Source organism: Lactuca saligna, chromosome 9, assembly GCF_052625555.1.
Source record: "Lactuca saligna cultivar CGN05327 chromosome 9, ASM5262555v1, whole genome shotgun sequence".
NCBI classification, from domain to species: domain Eukaryota; kingdom Viridiplantae; phylum Streptophyta; class Magnoliopsida; order Asterales; family Asteraceae; genus Lactuca; species Lactuca saligna.
This window is the reverse complement of record NC_136425.1, coordinates 189,139,596-189,164,353: the sequence shown is the minus strand read 5'-3', so window position 1 is coordinate 189,164,353 and position 24,758 is coordinate 189,139,596. Positions and strand designations below refer to the sequence as shown.

The window sequence follows — 24,758 nt, the reverse complement described above, 5'->3', positions numbered from 1 at the left end:
TATTGTTTTCCAAAGAATTAATTTTGCCATCCAAAAAGAGGTTGTGACACAGTTTGTCGCTCGTTTACCCGTTACGTCTATGAAAAACTTTCTTCTTTATTTAATACAAATATTTGGTAATGTAAGGCAAAAAAAGTACTTATTTTAACAATTACTTTTAAAATGAAACCAAATTACAAATTTTTAAGAGAAATGGTTGCTTTTTTAATATGAACTAGATATTAATTAGGTTAAAAGTGATTAGTTAAGGAGATGAAATCAAATATAGAGTTCCATATACAAAACACAATTAGCCAAAAAGAGATAAATAGATGTAGAGTTCGATATGTCTTCACACAGGTGAGTAAATGGAAGTCAATCATTTCTCTTAAAATATGCAATTTAGTTTTTTATGCTACATGTATTAGCAAGGGCGGATTTAGGCGGGTTCCGGGGTGGCACCGACAACCCCTAAATTTTCCGGCCGCAGTGGAAAAATTTTCGAAAATTTTTAAAATTTTTATTTTTTCTACTATCGTGCAATCACTAATCTTCTCGTGCAACCCTTACTATGAAATCCTGCATCCGCCCCTGTGTATTAGTTGTGTGTGTGTGTTTTTTTTCCCCACGTGACAATTCACAAAATGTTAGTTACTAAGGAACTACATATATTTGCATCGACGATCTAAAACATGGAAAATGCCACTCACTAAACATGTACGGTTTGCCCCTGCGGATATGTGTTGACCTTAACATATAAACCTTTTACAAGCATTCAAGTCTCCAACATACATCCATGTTGAAATCCTTTTCTAGGTCCGGATCTTTAACACTCCAGGTTACAAACAATTAACCAAGTTTAATAATTAATAACTACAAGAATCATTAAATATTTGAAATGTTGTATATCCAATAAACTACATATACCGGTACGTTCATATCCAAACAAATATACGTACACATACTCAACCAAAATATATAACAACAATAATAATAAGTTAATAACCATGTCAATTAGTTTCTTTCATACTGATTTAAATTATGATAAATGGGTCAAGTGGATAAGAAAAACATAGCAAAATAAATAATGATTCCGATATTTGTAAAACATCAAAGGAACTATTTAATTTATCCAAAAATCAAATATTACTTTAACACATTATTATTTGTAAAATTTATAACATTATTATTCTTTAAATTTATAATAATAAAGACACAATTTTAGGCCCAGACCGGCCAGGCCCACTATAAGTTGGGCCTTATCCAGATTTTGCCTTTACTTTTTCTAACAAGTCAAAAATCAGCAGCAAAAGAGAGCATTGTTGCATTGCAGTGCAGAGTGCAATGGATTTCTCTCAACTCACAGACGCAATGGCGTCAAGATCGTACGACAAAGTCGCTGATATCTGCGATCAACTTATGCTTCAGGTAACATACATATGAATCTGTGTAATGATCGTTGTGCGCTAATCGTTGCTTACTACTACGACTGATTGTGTTTTGGGTTAGATTTGAAACCCTAATTTTATATCTGCTGGCTTGATTTCAATCTTACTCTTACTTTCTTTCCTTTTTTCATGTAGATTGCTTCACAAGGCGTTGCATTTCAAGACGAATGGCCGTATGCCGTTCATCTTCTAGGGCACATTTACCTTAATGATCTGTAAGTTTAGACAATTTGTTTCTTTTTCATGTATTCTATCTATACATATGTGGCTTTGTCAAGTGTCGACTGAGCCTGGGATTTTTGTGAAGCTAAGTTATAAGCAGTTGGTGAAATTTCCCCTCCAGAACTTTAAAATATCAGTGTTATATTATTGTTACAAGTATGATGTCTTAGAGAAGTATATAGATTTCGAGACCTCTTTTTGTCTGTCTTAACTTGTTGTGTATCTATTCTTCTATGTGCATATGTTAAGGTGCAAGTTTGTTTAATATGTGTGTGTGCAAAAGTCAAAAATAGTTAAATAAATAAAGAAGCTGCTGCTTAATTCATATGTTACCTCGTGCTCTGAAATTAGTCCTAGCAATTGAGTGATTTTTTTTTGGTAAACAGCATATCTCCAGTCTCCTTGATCCTTCTTTCTCTCCTGCAACCATAAGACATGTATCTGTTTAAGATTTAGCCTTGGTTTCTAACTTTATGATCAGTGCCCTTTCAACTTTCTTCTTCAAGTAAGATGAGTTACCCCTTAATCCTAACTCAAATTCCCCCAATATTCTTGTTCAATTACTGTGAAATTATATTATTTAAAGACAAAAGTATGCATAATATGTTACTTAAGAGTCATGCTATAAAAAAAAAGATGATGATGGAAATAGTTTTCACTAATTGATTTATTTAAAAAAACTTATAGAAACAGTGCTCGGTTTCTATGGAAATCTGTTCCAGTTTCAATCAAGGAGAGTCATCCAGAAATTTGTGCTGTATGGAAAATTGGACAGCAGTTATGGATTCGAAATTATGCAGGTGTCTATGATTCCATCCGTTCATTCAATTGGAGTGCAGAAATTCAAGATTTTATTGCCTCATTTACAGGCAATTTCCTACTTCCCACTTACTATTTCAATAAAACTGTTTGACTTTTTAGTCAAATATCTAAAACCCCTTTAAATAATAAAAGATGTATTGTGGTTTTTGATTATATTTTACAGAAAAATACACAAGAAGAATGTTGGAGCTACTGATGTCTGCTTATTCAACTATAAGCATCCAAGATACAGCTCTCTTTTTGGGGATGAATGAGAATGATGCCACAAACTGTAAGTTATCTTGTTGGATGCTTTAGGGTTTTGTGTTTTGACTTTTGTTTGACTTTGTGTGATGGAAAAATGCAGATGTAATGCAACAAGGGTGGAATGTGGATGCAGCTTCTCAGATGCTTACAGTTAAGAAACAAGTGTCTGTAACTGAACAGAAGATAGATCCTTCAAAATTGCAGCGTTTGACTGAATATGTGTTTCACCTTGAGCACTGAAAAAACTTAAAGAAATTGTGTCTGTAGACATTAAGAAGATTTGCTTCTCTCATGTTTTGCTTACTTGGTATTTGTTATGGTTACTGATATGATTAGATTAGTAAGTGATGCTTCTTGAGTAATATGCAAAGAATGGTTGAAATTTGTAAATTGCAAAGTATGAAGATATGCCATGAATTTGCTAATATAAGAGTTTTGGTAAAGTCGCATGTAATACATCATATAGATGAAGGAAATATGGTATGTTGATAATATAGAAACTTGCTTCTATGAGATATGTTTAGTTATTGGAAAATGCTGGAATGATATTTAAATGACTGGATAAATGATAGTAATTGATGGATAGTACAACTTAAAGGAAACTTCATAATTGATGTTATATAGTTATAAAAAAAGTGTGTTTCCTAATCGAAAATAAGAGTCTTGAAATGTAGGTAATGTTTGGCAACATTTGTGATGTAATTAGCTTAATAATATTTTGAAATTAAACGATATGGAGGATATCTAAGATCACATATAGAATCATGATTGAAAATAGGTTTCCTAGAAATGTAGATTATCATTATGTGATATTAAAGGAATATGAAATGAATGATTCATGCAATAAATAGTTAAATTATAATGTGAAATGCAATAAAACCTTTCAATGATGGCAAATAACAACAATTCAATGTTGGTAATTGATAGGTGTTTCAAGAATATTATGTTCAAGATTGAATGATATTATTACGTATATATGATTACTATTATTTCTGATTGATGTTCTTACATGTATAGGGAACCTTGAGTATTTTGTACTTTTTATGAAACTTCTTGCAACTTGCGATACTCAATTTCAAGTTGAATAGACAGGTTTTTAAGATTTGGATGTATAACAAACTAAGGCGGTGAGATCGAATCATGTTAAGATCTTAAAATCCTGATCGAGATTCTAATATCCCACTATGGATCTTGCTTCAGATAGATCTTAGTGAGTTCAGAATCATTTTTGGTTTGTAGGATCTTAAATTGTAAGATTTTAAGATTGAGATCGAATTCTTAATAGCCATGAGTTTATGGATATTATGAGCGTTTTCAAATGAAAATAGAATATAATTTCAACAAATTGGGCCAAGAAACGGGTATCTTCAAATAACTAAATAAACAAAGAAGCCATGGTCAAATTTCTAGACGGAGATGGGACTATGGAGGTAACATTAAAGTTAAATTGTTTTAAATTTATTGTTTATAATAATAGCTGAGGGTATTTGGATTGCAAAAGAAAAACTATTAGCTTATGATTATATTTTAAAGAAGTAGATAACTAATTTTCAATGTTTGAACAATTTTTGATTATGATTATTCCTTTTAAAAGATTAAATAATTAGATTTTCATAAGTAGTTATAAATTATGAGATATTTCTAGTTTAGTTCCTAATGACATTATTTATGAAAAACCTTCATTTCTTTTTGATAGAAAAGAAAAAATAAATGAAAATTATTTACAACAAGACAAGAAATCGATAATCATCGACACATATGAGATTTTAGACGATACTCTTCATAAAGTCATACTATATGTTCATTAATGATAAAAATATTGATTATTTTTAAACAGAAAATGATAGAAAATGTTATTTTGTTATAATTTACTAAATTTTTTTCTATACGCAAGATATTTATCTTACAGTAATTTTATTGTACTTTTTTATATGACATAGTGTATTTTTTCTGTAAACTTATTTATTTTTTTAATTCAAAGATATAGGATCTTATTATAATTTTACTATATTCTCTCTGTCTCATAAATGATATATCTTACTTTAATCTTACTCTACTCTCTCTATCTAAGATACTATATCATCTTAGTCTAACCTTATTATATTATATCTATTTGAAAAATGATCTTGTTTTATTGGAATCTTATTATATTCTATCTATATGATAAATGATACTATCTTAATATAGACTTATTGTATTATCTTTGTCTGTCTGACAAAGAGTATATCTTATTGTATTCTATCTGGCTAATATATGATATTGTTTTACTGTTATCCTATTATATTCTATCTCTCCATTTAACAAAGGCTATTTTATTTTTGTATTCTCTATATTTGACTATCATCCTACTATATTCTATCTCTCCATTTAACAAAGACTATTTTATTTTTGTATTCTTTCTATTTGACAGATGATAATATCTTATTATATATTCTCATTATGTGACAGATGATATTATCTTGATATAATGTTATTGTATTCTCTAAGACACAATATTATCCTAATGTAATATTATAGGATTCATTTTGTCTTATTATTATATTATTCTATTCTTTATGCCTTACAAATTGTATTATATTACTATATCTCTCCTTTATATATCACATATTTTTATTATATTCTTTCTAAACTGTAATATTATAGTATTCATTTTGTCTTATTATTATATTATTCTATTCTTTATGCCTTACAAGTTTTATGCTAGTTAGAATGAATGCTTTGGAAAATCAAATTGCATGTATAATTAGAGAAATTGTAGATGCAAAGCATCTAGGGTTGCATGTGCACCATAAGGTTGTTAGAGTGCTCAAAACCCATCACTTGAGTGCCTGTGTGAACTTGTGTGTGATTGGACTACTAGTTGGGATGCTTTTGATGTATTTTGGTTAGAATCATAACCACAGGTGGCTGCCGCCGTGAGCTGCCGTTGACCACCACTAACCGAGGTGGCAATGGGCGGTGTCCGACCTAATGAAACTCTAATTGACCTAAAAACTTAACCATTGGACTGATTGGCTTGTGATTGGGTTGAAAACCCTAATTAGTGTTTAGAAAACCCTAATTTTGGAAATGTTAGTTTTGGAATTTATCGGGACCCACGTTTGGTCCAATGGATTGAAGTTATGAATTATGCTCGATTAAATTGTATGTTTAGCCTAGTGGAGTGATGGACTTAATGGATTAAGTCCTTAATGGGTTAAGTAAGAACACTTAAACCTAATCTTCATTTTATGTGAAAACCCTAATTATGATTGGGCTTCAAGTCGGGCCTTTCTTTTGGGTTTTGGTGTTTGGGTTCTTAATGGGCCATTCAAGAACAAGTATATGGACTAGAATATTTGGATGTGCTTTAGGGTAAGGCCCATGTAAGGGGTTTGTGCCCAATTTGGAAAATTAGGCTATAATTGGGCCTTGGTTGATTATTTATCTTTTGGGCCTTCAGAGTGTGAGTTGGGTTTTGGTCTTGGACCAAGCTAGGTTAGGGGTAAAATGGTCCTTTTACCCCAAGTGTGGATTTATGGTTATGCATTGAAACCCAAATGGTTAATTGGGTTTTGTTTTGATGTTGACAATTCAGGGATCTATCAGCCAGCAACCAAAGATTTATTCGTGGGACTTCAACGGTGCGATGTGAGTTTTCCTCCTGTTTGAACGGGTTGAAGGCACTAATGCCGACCCATATGTATGACTGTATGTGTTCCGGACTAAGGTCCGATGCTGGGCAGTGCCCTATGTATGTTTATATGTTTTCCGGATATTGATTTGATGCCGAGCGGTGTCCGATGAATGTTTGTATGATTGATGTCTTCGTGATTCTTGTATGTTTATGTATTTGTATGTTTTCGGATTACGGTCCGATGCCGGGCAATGCCCAAGGAATGTTTTTATGTTTCCGGATTATGGTCTGATGCCAAACAATGCCCGAGGAATGTTTGTATGTTTCTGGATTACGGCCCAATGCCAGGCAATGCCTGACGAATGTTTGTATACTTTTCGGATTACGGTTCGATGCCGGGCGGGGACCGAGGAACGTTTATATGCTTATGTTATATGATTATTCTATGTGTATTTGTTGATATTCTTATATGTATACTGAGCTTTGCTCGATGCCGGGTGGGGCCCGATTGTAACATCCATAAAATTCATGAAAATTTAAAACTTTTTCAAACATTCAGAATCCATTATTTATTACAAATTGTTTTCAAAATAGTGTCATATCAGAGTATCCCAGAAATCAAATCATAAAAATGCGAGGACGGGCACGATCAAGCCTTCGCCTTCCCACGATCATCCAAAGTACCCGAAACAAAATCCAAAACTGTAAGCCCGAAGCTTAATGAGTTCCCCCAAAATACCAACACCATACAATTCATAACCATATCATAGCAAGTAAACAACATGCATGTAGAGTCTACAAAAAGATTGGATTGCCCTCATCGGGACTGCAGTCTAACTGGCCCACTCTCAGAACCTTCAGCATGTCTGGTCCACCCACCCGGGCCTTCAGTCTGTCTGGATCGTTCTCCGGGCCTTCGGCCTAATTGATATGCCCTAATGGGCCTGCAGTCTATCCGGTCCCCCTGGGTTTGTTGGCCTTCAACACAAAGTAGGTCCGCCTCAACCAACCACACATATACAATCAACACATAAATATCATACGCTAGCTAGCATGTAGAAACAATCAATCCGATCACTAATCATAACATCATCCTATGTACCAGGATACCGACCTAACCGGTCACTAACATAAAATCATCTTATATATATATATATATATATATATATATATATATATATATATATATATATATATATATATATATCAGGATACTAACCTAACATATCACTAACGTAGTATATCATTATGTAATAACCAGGATAACAATCCAAAAAGGGTCGGCATTGGTGCCTTCGACCCTGTTAGTATAGTGAGGACAACTCACTTCACAATGTCGAACTGTACTGAACTGAAAAGATCAACTTCCGAAACACGGCTCCAAACTCAAACATCTACAACCAACATTGATCCAATTCCATAAATTTGCAAGTTACCAAAATACCCCCAGAAGTTAACTTGGTGAATCCCTGGTCAAAGTCAATGTCAACGGTCAAGGTCAACAGTCCATGTTGACCTAACTCATCGAGTGTAGTTTATAGACTCGTTGAGTTCCTTTAGAACTCATAAAGTCGTGAAAACCCCAGTCAATTCGTCGAGTTACCAAGTAACTCGTCGAGTCCATGCAACATCCAGAATATCGGGAAAACCCTAACCAACTTGTCGAGTCACCTTGCTAACTCGTTGAGTTCATGCAGAATCCCGAGAGCGGCAAATCCTCATCCAACTTGTCGAGTTCCTTAAGCCATTTTGCATTCAGCTCATTCCAGTTGAGTTCATGGCTCCAAAATCTAGATCTGGCTTTCTAGGGTGAAGTTACCACGTAAAGTTGCTAACTTTACGTGCATGCAAGGTCTTAAAAGGCTTAAAACACCAAAACTAAGTCTAATAAGACGTTTAGGGAATGAAGAAGGGACAAAGATTCATAAAGCTTGAGGCTTTATGTCAAAGAGGGCCTAGAGGAGTCCAAATCTGAAACCATGTCCTTGTGACAAGCTCAAACCCGAAGTGACTCCATTTTGCACTAGAAATGACCATTTCTTTCACTAGGAAGATCTAAGCAATGAGAAGTCCATGTATTAGCTTTATACCTCAGATTGGTTGTTAATACAAAGTAGATAACGAATCTACAACCTTCTTCTTGATCCAAGTTCCTCAACCTTCAAGTTTCCTTTCAAAAGAGCACCCAAAATGACTTCCAAGCTCACACACTCACATAATGGGGAGATTAGGGTTTTCTATGGTAAGGGGACGATGAAAAGATGGTAAAGAGGCTGGAAGGAGGACTTAAGGTCCTTTATATAGGGTGCAAACCTTAAAAATTAGGGTTTTCATGCACAACCTCTAGTCGTCGAGTTGGGTCCTCCAACTTGTCGATTAGGTTCTAGAATTCACGCGACTTTATCAGCTTTTACACGACGAGTTAGGGCAACAACTCGTCGAGTAGGTCCAGAATTATGAATATAAAAACAGTAACGACCTAAATTTTTAAAAGAAAATTTTCATTTTTAATTACTCAAATTACATTTCCCTAAACCACAAAATCCAGATACAATTGTTTTCAAAACCCATATCAATTATAACTTTATTTTAAAACATAAGATTGTCGCATAAAATATCCGAGAGAGTGCACGCCGGGCCATCAAGACTTTCCCTTGCCCTTGGGCTCATATGTGAAGGGTTTTGAGCATTCTAACACTCCTAAGGTGTACATACAACCCTAGAAACCTTGGATCTATGTTTTACTAAGATACATGCAAATTTGATTTTCCAAGGTACTTAACCTAACTAGCATGGCATTGGGAACTTTTAAACATAATAGCTAGTAGAAGAACAGACCTTTTGTTGCTTGGATTCCTTGAGAACCTTGACAGAATATCACTAACACTCAAAATTCGGCTAGCCCTCTTATACTTGCTTTTAGTGCCGATTTTGCTAGACATGGGGTTTTTATATAGTTGTGTCACAAGTAGGGTTACACCATGTAAACCCTAATTGTCATGGCTTTCCATATTCCATGATCCATGGGTTTATAACCTCCATGGACTATCCATGGAGCACCTTATGGGTTTAGCCAAATTTATATAAACAATGGATCATTAGTCCATTATACAACAATGAATGATTTACACAATCAACCCCATATATTTAATCAGTATCATTTTGATCACTTAATTTAATTCTAAATTAATTCTTTGATCAATACTAATTAAATAATATTATTAATATGTTAGAACTTATAATATATTAATAATCCTTAAGTGTCCTTTCTCTCATTTAGTCTATCCAAGTGTTGCAATCCATGCAACCCAAATGGACCATGCCAACCGGGTCAAGTACATTCCAAAAATATTTATGAACTTAGACACCTAATCCAACAGTCTCCCACTTGGATAAGTCTAATAAGTATAACTACAAGAATGACTTCAAGAACTGATCAACAATCGTAGCTCTTTCAATGTCTCGCGGAACTGAGATGGTGATGATACACCATTTAAGATAAGTGATCATATAATCCTCTGTTCTAGATATCAGCCGGACAAATACATGGAACAAAGTCTTACTTATTGTCCAACAGTTTGTTTCCTGATTTCTGATTTATTTGACATAAAACTTAATTGAACACGTCAATTTAGTTCTGACTGGGCCCGGTACATAGGTCAAAACAAAATCATCAAGGGGACTATATATCGCTTCTAATCCAATAAGGAACAAATAAACTTTGACTTATATGCTTATTCTACTACTCGTTGAATTATACATAAAGGCACGTTTTATAACATCGAGTTATCAATGCGTTTTCGTACAATCAATGTATAACCAACTCCTAGTCAACAACTCATATATTTAGGTTTGAAGACTTATATGATATTACCATCTCACGATCACTCGAGATAAATTCCATGAAGTGATACAAGTGATCGTGGGTTCGATCCAATACTCAGAACTTATGAGTACTCATGAGTGTTGTAGCAACTCTTGCTATGTCCAACAACTTAGACATCTACAAGACAACTCATGACAATCTTGATTCATATCTACTTCCAACATATGGCCGACTGTGGAGAATTTGAATAATATGATATACCATAACATAATTATTCTGGAAGTCAAAAACATGCAAAATTGAAATGATAGTAAACGATTGACAAAAGATAGCAACACTTATAAATAAACAACAACTTTTATTTATCATCAAATGTCAATTACATATTACAAATTTCAAAACACTATCTAATTTCTAAAACTAATATCATCCTTTAGCCCTATGCGCCTCATATGCTGAAGATGCTTAACCCTTCCCAGTCTCTTTGTGAGGGGATCTGCTGGGTTCTCATCCGATGATACCCTCTTTTCCACGAGGAGCCATTCTTCTATTCGATGTCTGATGAAATGGTATTTTCTGTTGATGTGTCTGGATCTTCTGTGATCCCTTGGTTCCTTGGCTAAGGCAACTGCACTTTCATTATCACAAAAAATTTCCATAGGCTCCTTTATAGACGGTACAACTCCAAGGTCTCCAATGAAGTTCTTTATCCATATAGCCTCCTTCGCTGCCTCACTTGCTGCTATATGCTCTGATTCGCAAGTTGAATCAGCCACTATCTCATGCTTGGAACTTTTACAAGTAATTGCTCCCCCGTTTAAGGTAAAGATCCAACCTAACTGAGAGCGAAAATTATCCCTATCAGGTTGGAAGCTAGCATCACTATACCCTACTACTCGCAAGTCATTACTCCCACCGAGGGTAAGGACCCAGTCCTTGGTCCTCCGCAGGTACTTGAGAATGTTGTTTACCGTAGTCCAGTGAGCCTTGCCAGGGTTCCCCTGATATTTGCTGACTATGCTCAACGTAAAAGCCACATCACGACGAGTACAAGTCATAGCATACATGATCGAGCCTACAACGGAAGCATATGGTACTCGAATCATCTCAACTATGAGCCTCTATACTCGGGCTCTGAGTCTTACTCAATCTGGCATTACTCTGGATCGGTAACTCTCCTTTCTTGGAATTCTGCATTTTGAACCTATTTAACACCTTATCCAAGTAGGTACTCTAACTAAGTCCAAGACTGTCTTTTACTCCTATCTCTCAAAATCCTTATCCTTAGGATATAGGCAAGCTTCTCCAAGCTCCTTCATAGCGAAACACTTCCCAAGCCAGGACTTAACCTCCTGAAAAGTTGGGATGTCATTTCCCATGAATAGTATGTCATCCACATACAGTACCAAAGAGCTAACTATACTCCCACTAGCCTTGCCATACACACAAGATTCATCTTCACTCCTCGAAAAACCAAACTCTTTGACTTTCTCATCAAAACAAAGATTCCATCTGCAAGGTGCTAGTTTCAATCTATAACTGGATTTCTCAATCTTACACACTCTATTAGGGTACTCTGTGCTGACTTATGTAAACATCCTCAGCCAACTTTCCATTAAGGAAAGCAGTTTTGACATCCATTTGCCATATTTCATAATCATGAAATGCAAGAATGGATAACATGACCCTAATAGACTTAATCTTTGCTACTGGTGAAAAGGTCTCATCATAATCAACTCCCAGAGTTTGAGAAAATCCCTTTGCAACCAGTCGCCCTTTATAAGTGTGTATATTACCATCTATGTCGGTCTTCTTCTTGAAGATCCATTTGCACCCAACTGTCTTACGACCTGGTACATTGTCAACCAAGTTCCAAACTTGATTGTCATACTTGGACTATATCTCAGTGTCCATTGCCTCTTTCCATTTAGCAGCCTCAGGGCCTGCCATGGCTTCTGTGTAGCTGTTAGGTTCATCCAGACTTACTAGTGTGCTATCACTTATAATTGTATCACCTTCCGCAGTAATATGGAAACCATAATAATGCTTAGGTGAATTCCTAACTCTCGTGGAACGCCTCAGAGGTATAGAATCATCTGTCGGATCAACATGAGTTTCCTCCTTAGGTTGATTGGTAGGGTTTGAGGTTCCTTCACCACTTGATGCTTGAGTTTCTTCAAGATCAATTTGCCTCCCACTGTTTCCTTGGCTTATGAACTCTCTCTCTCTTTCTTTCTCTCTCTCTCTCTCTCTCCCTCTCTCTCTCTCTCTCTCTCTCTTTCTCAAAAGACTCCTCTCCTTGTTACAAAGACCATATCATCACTGGGTCTGTAGAAGAGGTAAACAAAGGATTTCTGTGGATAGCCGATGAAAATACACCTCTCACTTCAAGGTTCGAGCTTATCGTGAGTCTCGTGCCTTATGAAATTCTCGCAACCCCAAATCTTGATGTGATCTAGATTGGGAACTTTTCCAGTCCACATCTCGTGAGGTGTTTTGGAAACCTTCTTTGTAGGGACTAGATTAAGGATATAGGCATCAGTCTCTAAGGTATACCCCTAAAATGAGATTGGTATTGAAGCTCGACTCATCATGGAACGAACCATGTCCAACAAGGTTTGATTATGCCTCTCAGTCACACCATTAAGCTGTAGTGTCCTAGGAGGTGTCAATTGTGAGACAATTCCACATTTCTTAAGATAGTCAAGGAACTCTGTACTAAGATACTCACCGCCTTAATCGGATCAAAGCATCTTAATGTTGCTGCCCAATTGATTCTCCACTTCCTGCTTAAACTCTTTGAGCTTTTCAAAGGTTTCTGACTTATGCTTGATTAAGTAGACATATCCATATCTACTAAAATCATCAGTAAAAGTCACATAGAAGCGGTTAGCATCCCTTGTAGCGGTTCTGAAGGGTCCACACACATCCATGTGTACCAGATCCAACAAACCTTCACCCCTAGCACAAGAACCAGTGAAAGGTGATTTTGTCATTTTTCCAAGTAGACAAGATTCATAACTATCATCCGACTTTAGGTCAAATGACTCCAAAACTCCATCCTTTTGGAGTTGGCCTATGTGTTTCTTGCTTACATGTCCAAGACAACAATGCCACAATGATGCTTTATCCAAGTTAGTGGAAGAATCAATACACACCATATTATTTCCTAGGTTATCTACAACCGAAACAGCTTCATACACACCATCACAAGGTAATGCTTTAAAATAAAGAACATTATTAAAGAAAGCATTAATACCACCACATTAATTATCAAAAGAAAAGGTAAACCCTTGTTTGTACAAATCATGAAAGGAAATAATATTTCTCACCATTTGAGACGAGTAACAACATTTATTCAAATCTATTGTTAACCCACTACTTAGCATCAAAGTATAAAATCCAATCTTGGTGACATGTGATGCTTTCCTATTCCCCATGATTAAGCTTATCTTTGCATGCTCCACATCCTCACTTCTTCTTAGTCCCTGCAAATCAGAACAAATATGAATACCAAAAACAGTATCAAGGATCCAAGAATTAGAATGAGATGAGTTATTAGACAACATAGTGTAAATACCTGCATGGTTGGGTTTCACTTTCCCATCTTTAACATCTTGCAGATACTTTGGGCAGTTTCGCTTCTAGTGCGACTTTTCGTGGCAATATAAGCAATCAGCCTCTTTAGGGTTGGTAGAAAGAGTGACAGAACCTATCTTGGTTCCATTTGAAGAAGAGCCATTAAGGCCCTTTCCCTTGGTACCCTTCGAAGGGCTCTTCCTCTTCTTCCCTTTTCCTTGCCCGATTGCCAAGATAGGGGCCGCGGTAGGAGTAGGAGTGATAACAACCGATTTACCCTTGAGACTACTTTTGGCAGTCTTCAAGAGTCATTGAAGTTTGCTGAGTGTAACATCCTCCTTGTTCATATGGTATGTCATTCGGAATTGATCAAAAGGAGAAGGTAAGGAGTGCAAAATGATGTCAATTGCCAACTCCTCATGGAAGTTCACATTTAGCTTCAACAAACAGTCCACATACCTTTTCAATTTTTGTAAGTGGCCCGTGATGGATTCACCATCCTTCATCCGGGTTGGTATCATGGAGCTGATAATGTCATACCTCTCTTGGTGAGCACTTTGATGGTAGTGGTCCATCAAGTCCTGGTACATCTCAAAAGGGTAATAGTCCTTATAGGAGTTTTGGAGCTCGACTGTCATTGTGGCCAACATGATACATGCCACTTTAGTTGCATCTCTCTCATGAGTCCAAAATTCAACGATCTCCTCAGTAGTAGCAGACGACTCATCAAGTTCCTTAATCTCTTTGTCGAGGACATATTCCTTGTCCTCGTAATGAGTGACCATCCTGATGTTCCGGATCAAATCTATAAAGTTGGAACCATCGAAGATGACTCTCCCACAAAGGTTCATGAGAGAGAAGGAGCCGATAGGGTTTGAGCTAGAAGCACTATTGTTGGAAGACATCTGAAAAAGAAGAAAGACAATTTTTGATTAGATATAAAGATAGTCCTTAATAAAACAACCAAATGTAATATTAAGGCTAGGACCCAACACAATATTTTATAACTTAAAAGAGGGATGCCGTAATCGAAGATGTTAAATATTTGAAGGTAGGTGAATGACGATTCACCAATTTCCACCATGAAAAACGAAATAGATTAGTAGGTTTTAATTGGTTTTGGAACTCCTAGATTCTTTGAGATTCATTGAACTTTTCAATGGCATGTTTCAATCTCGAGTGTGCCCTTCAAGTTTTGTGACTGGGATGCCGAGGATCACAAAACAAGGTGTGAAGTAACCATACAAATTACTTGGTACTCTTAATGTTTATCACTCAATTAATGTGCCGGTTAACCATACGCGCTCCACCGACCTATGATAAACCCTAAGCTACCCTTTGCCTACCTTGTTAAGTCCAGGTTAGTGTGCTGGTTAACCACTCACGCTCCACTAACGACTTAAGCAAAGTGCAAAGTGTAATTTCATGGGTTAGCACCTAGTTCACATTTTCCTAAAGTAACTAAGATTGGGAATTTATAAAAAAAGATTTAGTTACTTTACAATCATCATACTTTTAATGAGGATTAAATTCATTGTCCTACCCGTTCGGCTAACGACCCTCCACCAGTGAAGGAAGTGGTGGGTGAGAGTGGACACCCATTAAGCTGCCATTTTATAGGAAAAACCTTATACCCCCCCCCCCCCCCCTATAGATTGGCTTCATGAATGAGGCCTACAAACGGTAAAACGACTTGTTCTCATATATATATATATATATATATATATATATATATATATATATATATATATATATATTAATTTATAATATTGTAAAGTATAAGGGTTGAATTTGAACTTTTAAAATTCTAGGGGTTGGAACTAAAGTTTTTAAAGTGACTTTACATGTTCCAAAACTTGAGGGCAAGTTTTGGAACTTTCAAAACTATTCATCTTTCATAACTTATGAGTTTATGCTTTATTTAAATGAGAGACTTTTCAATTTATGTAACCTATGTGTTTCATAATGGACTTTAAAAGAGTAACTTTTGGTAATCCATAACTTGAGGACAAATTATGTATTCCATTAAAACACAGCAGGATCAAGAATTAAGCTAACAAGCAAGTTACAAATAATTCCTATGATCTTCTAAACTCATAAGTTCATGAACATTCATATCAACAATTTCAAGAACCATAAATAAACCATACAAAGCTTGAAATTTTTATATTAGCCATTAAAAATGGATTAGCATAACCATTATACCATCCACTGACTAGGAAGTCGGTGGTGTTTCACTGGGGGCCTGAGCAGTAGGCAGCATTCGAGACCCTCAGGCAGAAATTGTGCGAGGCACCGATTCTTACCCTACCAGAGGGAGTAGAGAATTTTGTAGTCTACTGTGATGCTTCGATCGCAGGTATGGGAGCAGTGTTGATGCAGCGAGGCTGTGTGATAGCTTACGCCTCAAGACAGTTGAAGCCTCACGAGGCTAACTATCATACGCATGATTTAGAGCTGGGGGCAGTGGTGTTTGCCCTCAAGATTTGGAGACATTACCTCTATGGGGTCCGTTGTACTATTTACACGGCTCACAAGAGCTTGAGGTACCTCAAGGACCAGCCGAATCTGAACATGAGGCAGAGGTGATGGCTAGATGTGATGAAGAATTACGACTGTGAGATCCTTATCACCCAGGGAAGGCCAATGTAGTGGCCGACACCCTGAGCCACAAGGAAGCAGCAGCCCCGATCAGAGACATTTGTGTGAGGATGACAGTGATTACTCCATTGCTGGAGCAAATTAAAGAGGTGCAGGCCGAGGGCCTCAAGGAGGAGAGGCAGAAGTGTGAGAGGATCGTGGGCCGGGTAGCTTCCTTTGACTATGATAGTCGAGGATTGTTGACCCTTCATGGGAGGGTCTGGGTGCCGTACTGGGGCGAAGTACGACACGTGCTGTTGGACGAGGCTCATAAGTCTCGATTCTCTATCCAACTAGGGGCAACAAAGATGTATAGAGATCTTAGACCCGATTATTGGTGGCCCTGCATTAAGCGGGATGTGGCATAGTATGTGGAAAGATGCTTGACCTGCAGGATAAGGCGGAGAACCAGAGACCTCACGGAAAGATGCAACCGTTAGACATTCCTGTGTGGAAATGGGAGGATATCACCATGGATTTCATCACTAAGCTTCCCAGGACTGCACGAGGAGTGGACACGATTTAGGTTATAGTGGATCGGTTGACGAAGAGTGCTCATTTTATACCGATCCAGGAGAGCATATTAGCTGAGAAGCTAGCCGATATTTATGTACGAGAGGTGGTGGCATGACATGGGGTGCCTGTTTCAGTGGCGTCAGACCGAGATGTCCGTTTTACTTCCATATTTTGGAAGCGGTTTCATGACGAGATGAGTACTCGTCTCCATTTCAGCACCGCTTTCCACCCTCAGAAGGACGGAAAGAACGAGAGGACGATTCATACCCTTGAGGACATGCTTCGGGCATGTGTCCTAGATTTCAGTGGCAGTTGGGATACGTATCTTCCGTTAGTGGAATTTTCGTATAACAACAGTTACCATGCAAGTATTGACCGACCTCCCTTCGAGATGCTCTATGGGAGGAAGTGTAGGACCCCTCTTTGTTGGGGCAAGGTCGGTTAACGTGTCATTGGGAGAACCGGAGTGGTGCTCAAGACGACAGAGTTGATCCAGCAGGTACGCAGTAGGCTGCAGACTGCGCAGAGTTGGAAGAAGAGTTATGCCGACAGGAGGCGATCAGACTTGGAGTTTTAGGAAGGCGACATGGTCCTCCTGAAGGTATCACCCTGGAAGGATGTCATCAGGTTTTGGAAGAGGGGTAACCTGGGCCCCAGGTTCATTGGTCCTTTTAGGGTGTATTGGCCCGGGTATCTTATCGGTTGGATCTTCCGGCAGAGCTTAGCCAGATCCACAACACTTTCCATGTTTCCCAGTTGAGGAAGTGTTTGGTGGATGAGTCAGCAGTTGTTCCCTTAGAGGACATTCAGGTTGATAGCAGCCTGAATTATATTGAGAGGCCGATCGTGATTCTGGACCGGAAGACAAAGACCTTGAGGAACAAGGTAATTCAGCTAGTGAAGATGCAGTGGCAGCACCGGAAGGGTTCAGAGTGGACGTGGGAATCAGAGGAGGAGATGTAGGAGCATTACCCGGAGTTATTTTCAGATTCAGTAGCAGTAGACTTCGAGGACGAAGTGTGATTTAAGTGGGGGATATTTGTAACGATCGTTTTCGAGGTATAAATTTATTTAATTCTTCAGTTTATTTTGGGCTATAATTGAATTGTTCTTGAGAGTGGGCCTTTATTTTGGGCCAAAGTGTAAGCAGCCCATAAGTCGTACACGGGGCATGACCCCTTGTACGCTGGGCATACTGCTTAAAAGAAATGCGGGGAGGCTGAGCGTACACGCAACGTACCTTATGGTACACCCAACATACGCGACCAGGTGGCAAACCCTAATTTTAGGGGTTAAGGCATATTTAAACCCCATTATAGCCTCCCATTTGGCCTCCTCACTTATCATTCACTCCAGAGAAACCCTAGTTCGTCCCCTTTGCTCCTTGCTTGTGTGTGTTTGATCTTTGAGATTATTTTTGTGAAGAAGGTGAAGAAGAGAAGTGGAAGAAGAAGAACTTGAGCACCTTGAGCTCATAGATCTGGGATCATTCCTTCATTTGGCATTCAAAAGAGCTGGGAAGCAGCCGGAGCAGCAGTCAGGGATTTCTCATTCAGGAGTTCAGCAGTCAGCATCACGAGGTGAGTTTCCTCCCAGTAAGAACGGGTCTAAGGCCACAATGTCGGCCCATTTAATTAGTAGTAGTTTCCGAACCTCGGTCCGATGCAGTAGTTAGAATGTTTGATGCCATCGTGGCTCAGACAGTATTTATGTGTTATGTGTTCCGGGCTACGACCCGACACAGTATGCAATTTATGTGTTCATGCTAGTTGATATGTTTATGCTATGCTATGTTATGCTCAGTTAGTTTCCAGACTTCGGTTCGATGCAGTTAGTTCCAGACTTTGGTCCGATGCAGGGGACAAGGTCCCAGTCAGTTCCGGATTTTGGTCCGATGCAGTTAGTCGTGGACTTCGATCCAATGCAAAGCGCAAGACCCTGGTTAGTTCCGGACTTCGGTCCGATGCAGTTTCTGGACTTCGGTCCGATGCAGTGGGAAAGGCCCAATATGTGTTATATGTTATTGTATGGTATGTGGTAGTTTGGGGGAGCTCACTAAGCTTTGTGCTTACAGTTTCAGTTTTGGTTTCAGGTACTTCCGCAAGTAAAGGGAAGAGATCGGGTTGATGGCATCGCACACACCACAACTTCAGTTTGTCCTGGGAGTTGTTTTAGCTTTTCATAGATGTGATTTGATACAGTCTTGATACAGTTTTCTCGTGATACTTTGCTATGGTTTTGAGATATTGACGTATGGGTTTTATTTTATGATATTGACATGATCTTTTTAATAATTATTAAACAAAAACTTTTGGGTCGTATTTTGGGATGTTACATCACACTATGGTTTTTCCAGACATGAGATCTTTGAGATTACACTCTGATATTGTTTATGATAACATGTTTTAATTATTTCGACTTTGGTTTTGACATGACATGATATGATGGATGTTTCTTATACTGTTGGTTTTATAATAACTTATTTAAAAATTGAAATTTTTGGCCTTGAATCTTGGGATGTTACACTTTTATAACTCACAGAATGGTAAAAGACCATTTTACCCCTCCATAGGCTTAATAGTCCACAAATTGGCCAAACCCTAAAAGTCAACCAAAAAGTCAACGACATGGAGTACGCTGTGTGTAACAGCTCTCTACGTTGGGCGTACTCAGCTGCCATGCAGGCATCAGAGATGCTCGACCCCTACGTTGCGCGTACTGGGATTACTCCCAACATACGCCCCAATTTCACTCTTCTCATTAATTTGGTCTTAATTAGTTATGACCTTGGCTCATATCATAAATCTGGACTCCCTAATAGCTCTTACTCCATAAAGTTAGTGACGTTAAGCCTTTACATGTTGATATGGTCACAAACAGACAAAACACTCTCTCTTATCTCAAAAGCTCATAACTCATGCATGGCTTGATTCCAACGTCCAAGATTGGATTTTTATGACATTACACCACTAAATACACTCAAAGGGTTTGATCAAAGTCTCTGGAGCTCAATATCTCATAAAGTCTCCAACTTTTGGGACAAAAATCCTAAAATACTCTACTATGATGCACAAATCAAAAGAGTAAAAAAGCTTGAAGCTTTATACCTCCATGTGAAGCGCTCAACACATATATGCTCAGATCCAAGGGCATGGACTCTCACTCCTTCTTCTTCAAAGCTTCTCCTTCACTTAAAGAACACAAAAAGGCCTTCAAAGGCTCTCAAATGCACTCACAAGCTCTAAGCACAAAGGTTAGGGCACACGAGGGTTTTTTGTTTGAGAATAGTGGCCAGGAATGAGGCCATCATATCCTTTATATAAGGGACTCACCCTAAATTAGGATTTTCACTCTGGGCCTAGTACGCTCAGCGTAGCCTCTAGTACGCCCAACGTACTAGGTGGTTTCCGCGTCAAATGAACGCATATGAGTACGCTGAGCGTACACTTGCATACGCCCCTCATACTCATTTGCCGCCTTTTCTCAATAAAGGGCTAAAATGGACAAGTACTCAAAAGATCAAGGGTTTAAAGGTATGTCAGGACTCGAGATGTTACAAATCATATTAATAATAAATATAAAAAATGTGCCAACTTGATACATATGTGACCTTATAGGATCATATATTATTAGCAATGTCACTCTATAATGATTCTTAGGCATATATATTAAACAGGCGGAAGCATAGCTTGGTTGCTTCTTTGACGTTGTCTTAGATACTTAATGTTGCCTGGAAGTCTTGATTTCATTTAATGGAAGTATGGCCTTCATCTAAGATGCGTGTGTATATAAAGAAGTAAGGACTAAAAACTTGCTAGTTTTTCTTTTTCTTTTGAGCCAAATGCAGAGATCACATTATGCTCATCTGCTCTCATCTCTCTTGTAATATGTTGTGTAGTTTGGGTGTTCTAAGATACTTCTCTTTTTAGACTTATTTGATATAAGTTCTTTAAGGCTGAAGAAATGTGTAATACAAATAAAAACTAGCATCTTTGGTACCTTACTCTTGTTTGATGGATACTTGTAGAGAACCTCTACTTTGAGTCTTTCGCCTCATTTCATAATTTCAATCTCCCACGAGAATCAAATTCTTCAAAGGTTGTAATCTTTACCTTCTATGGTTGACTTAATATTTTCATGTCATGAAAAATGATCCTTGGTGGGTATAAAATTGTTTTAATGTTATTTAAATTTTAACGCTTTCGCTGCTAAACTCGTAGTTTACTATATACTATTTTTTAATAAAACCCAACACTTTAAAAAATATTGTTTCATTGTTCGCACCACTTTGCCACTTGTGCTTCACGCTCACACATATAGTGTTAAACTCCATAACAACTTTGTTTGTATTCCTCAACTTTTAGTAAATTTGATCTTTTTTCGGTAGTCTCCAAGATTTATTTCTGATAGAAAACACTTTGTAACTTTTTGGTAAAAAGTTTGCGCATATTGGTTGTTCCCCACTGTTGTGTCTTCCGAAACAACTAATCAACCCATGAATGTGTAAAAGCCTTCTCTTCCTCAAGTGTCCAATCCTTAGAAGGTGTCTTTCCTTTTTTCTTAGGTTCCAGTTTAGGTTGAACATCTTCAAGTTTGGAATCCGTTTTTGGTACGCTTTAGGGTTCAAATTGGAATTGGGGTTAGGATGGGGTTTGAGATTGGAATCAGAATTAGGTTTCGACAATGTTCTCAAATGGTTTGAAATCATTTTCAAATCGAGATTGTGATCAAGATTGGAATTGAGGTTAGAGTTGAGATTGTAATGGAGGTTAGATTAAGATTGAATAAGAGATGAAGTGTAGTATGTACTGGTACTGGGACAATGGAGATGAGCACTGGGACAATGGAGATTAGTAGACGAATAAATAGGACGATTCATATGATTTTGGAAAAAGATAGGTAATGAAAGGTTTGAAGTTGTTGTAATTTGGGTATTTTTTTTTTGTTTCTTCTTGGTGTTTTTAGGTTGCATGGAGAATTAGAAGAAACCATTTTTCATAAAATAAGAAGAGTATTTGAATGAAAAATTGAAGAATGTTGTTTGTTAAAAAATTAGATAGTTGTTGGTATTTATAATGATTGAAATTGGATTAAATTTTGAAATTTTATGAAAAAATGAATATTTTTTTAAAAGTTGAATTTTCTCTCTCATCATATAGTCGATGCCAAGTTGGGGTTCCAAACCCAACATGTCGAGTTCATGGCATGGTGTTCGCCAAGTCTATCTCAACATTTTCGGGCTACTCCATAAATGTGTCATTTTTTTTTCAACGGTTGATTAGTCGTTAAAAGTCAAATTTACCAAATAAGTTAGTTTGTCTATGCCTGAGTTTAAACCCCAAACCTTCAATTTAAGAGGGTTTCATCTCTACCAAATGGCTAGTCCCATATTGGCTAAATGTGTCCATTAATATGAGATACATGAGATATTAAATGTATTTCTATATTTTTTTATACATTTTTCTATCTATCATTTATACGTGTCATATTTAATAAAAATAAAAAACTATTTTAATATATTTATACGACACATGCCATTCTATCATCATTTAAAATAATAGATAGGAGTATATATTTAAAGATATCGCAATACATAACTAAATCATTGTAGATAAAGTATAATCCTTTGCTCAAAAGTGATGTTCCTTTACTATATATATATGCAATAAATACTCTTATTAAGGGTTGCGGAGATGGTAATATTAACATCTTGTGAATGATGTATACTTCATACAAATAGTTATTGATTTGCTTTTGTTAGGAAAAAACAAATCTGTAAACGAGTGAATGAAATTTCGCAATGTTCGTAACCACTTCTTAATTAAATTCATGAAAAATATGATTTTGTGTTTGATAGACTACCTCCACATAACTACCATAAAAATCCAATAACCACCCCAATCAAGCTAAATTTAAGTGTGTAATGCGATTATATTTTCTGATCCATGATCACTCAATCCTGCGAATAATTCTTATGCTTAAAAACGATGTGTTTCTTCGCATTCAACTTGTTGTTCTTTCTATCAATAACTTGCAACCAAAGCATAGAGATTTTGAAACTTTCAGTGATTTATTTCATCATGTAAACTATGAATATAAACAAATCTACAATCGAAATTAATTTACAATCCGTAAGTTAAATTGAATAACATATATTAGTTACTTATCTGATAGATTTCAACGACGGATCTAAACTTCCTCTTCTTCCTTCTGCTTCCGGCGACGTCATCATCGTCCATATCCATAAACGACGGGGTAATGAAGAAAACACCGGAAGTACAACTTCCTTGACTTTCATCATCATCATCATCATCCACGATCTCTTTTCTTCGTTTTCTTTTCCTATTCGTCGTCTTTAACATGTTGCAGGGGGAATTACTAAGTTCGTTTGGATGGAGTTCATCGGAGTCACCGCAGAGTTGAATAAGCTGCAGAGCCACCTCCATCTCCGGCTCCGTGAACGCCGGTTGTGTACGACTGAGTTTGTCCATAATCGGAAGGAAGAAAAAAAGTAAAAAAAAGAAAGGTATAAATATAATATAAAGAGACGTCAGCATCGAGGACATTGCACACCTGTGTCCTACATAGATTACGTGTTCAACAATATTTTTTGAGAATTTAGAGGTCACAATTTAAAACACTTTTTGAATTTTGATGTAGGTTGAGCACATGATGAATAGGATTGAAGAGATTGTGGGTAAATGATTATGGACGAAGATGAATGATCAAGTTTAATGGCTATCGAATGGTTCAATTGGTTTGAGTTTCAAATTTATATTATAAACATGAATCTTGATTAAAGCATTAATTAAATTAATTTATGTTTTATAAAATAATTTCATATACTTTGGATTTTTTATTAGATAATACTACCGAAGTATATAAGTTATAACTAAAATTTGATATTTATATAATAATTTATGATTTGGATTTTGTATAATATAATATCTAAATTCTATAAAATATAAAAAAATAAAATTTATAAGAGATTTTCTAATATATATCTTAAGGGCTTACATATGAACTATTAATTATGGAAAATATTATCATAAATGTGAAATGCATTAACTATTAAAAATATTTTCTATATTAATAAATTCCACATTTAATTATAATAATATTTTTTATAATTAATAGTTCAATTGATGTTTTTTATGTATGCTTTTAGGACACATGTTAGAAAATCTCAATTTAAAAATGAGTGTCATTTATCTATATAATCTCTAAATTTTGTAGTACGGATCTAAATAAAATATCTTATAAAATTTGAGTTTAGTAAACTGTTATGTTTTTATAATTAGAATATTGATTTTTTTAATTATTTGTAAAATATTTATATATTTATAAAAATTAGGTAAAAAACTAAAAATAAATGATAAATAATAAAAATACAATGATAATCTTGCAATTTATTAAATTTTGAAGACTCATGAAATATATATAGAAATACTAAGGCTACAGTCGACAACAAACTTTTTAAAAAGATTTTAGCTTTTCGTTTTTAAAAGAATAAAAAAAAAGGTTTCCTTTGAGAATGAGAGAATACGAACTTCAAAATTTTATTATCAACAAAAAAAATCAATATAAAATTACATTCAACTAGTTCTAAATCAATATAAAATTACATTCAACTAGTTCTATTAGAACTTTTAGGACCTTTATGTTTCATTCTAAAAATTTATAATTATTTTTGTTGATCGTTTATATATAAATAAACATTATAATTTTTATCTTTCAAACATATCAACAATGGATGTTTAGATTTAGTTTGCAAAATGTTTTTAAAAAAATGAAATATGTCAAATGAATTAGAGTTTGGAGGAATTAGGATTTGTTATGCATTTGGTTTACATAAAATGCAATA

At 36.2% G+C, this 24,758-nt stretch overlaps 1 protein-coding gene across 1 annotated transcript; it reads left to right on the top strand.

The window, feature by feature from the left end:
- The first annotated feature begins 1,277 nt into the window (after positions 1 to 1,277).
- COP9 (COP9 signalosome, subunit CSN8) lies at positions 1,278 to 3,107 on the top strand. The gene is made up of 5 exons (XM_078972357.1): positions 1,278 to 1,407; positions 1,563 to 1,642; positions 2,337 to 2,518; positions 2,635 to 2,742; positions 2,818 to 3,107. Exons 1-5 carry the CDS (start codon positions 1,324 to 1,326, stop codon positions 2,955 to 2,957), a joined length of 594 nt encoding a protein of 197 aa, XP_078828483.1. The 5' UTR covers positions 1,278 to 1,323; the 3' UTR covers positions 2,958 to 3,107.
- The last annotated feature ends 21,651 nt before the right edge of the window (positions 3,108 to 24,758 follow it).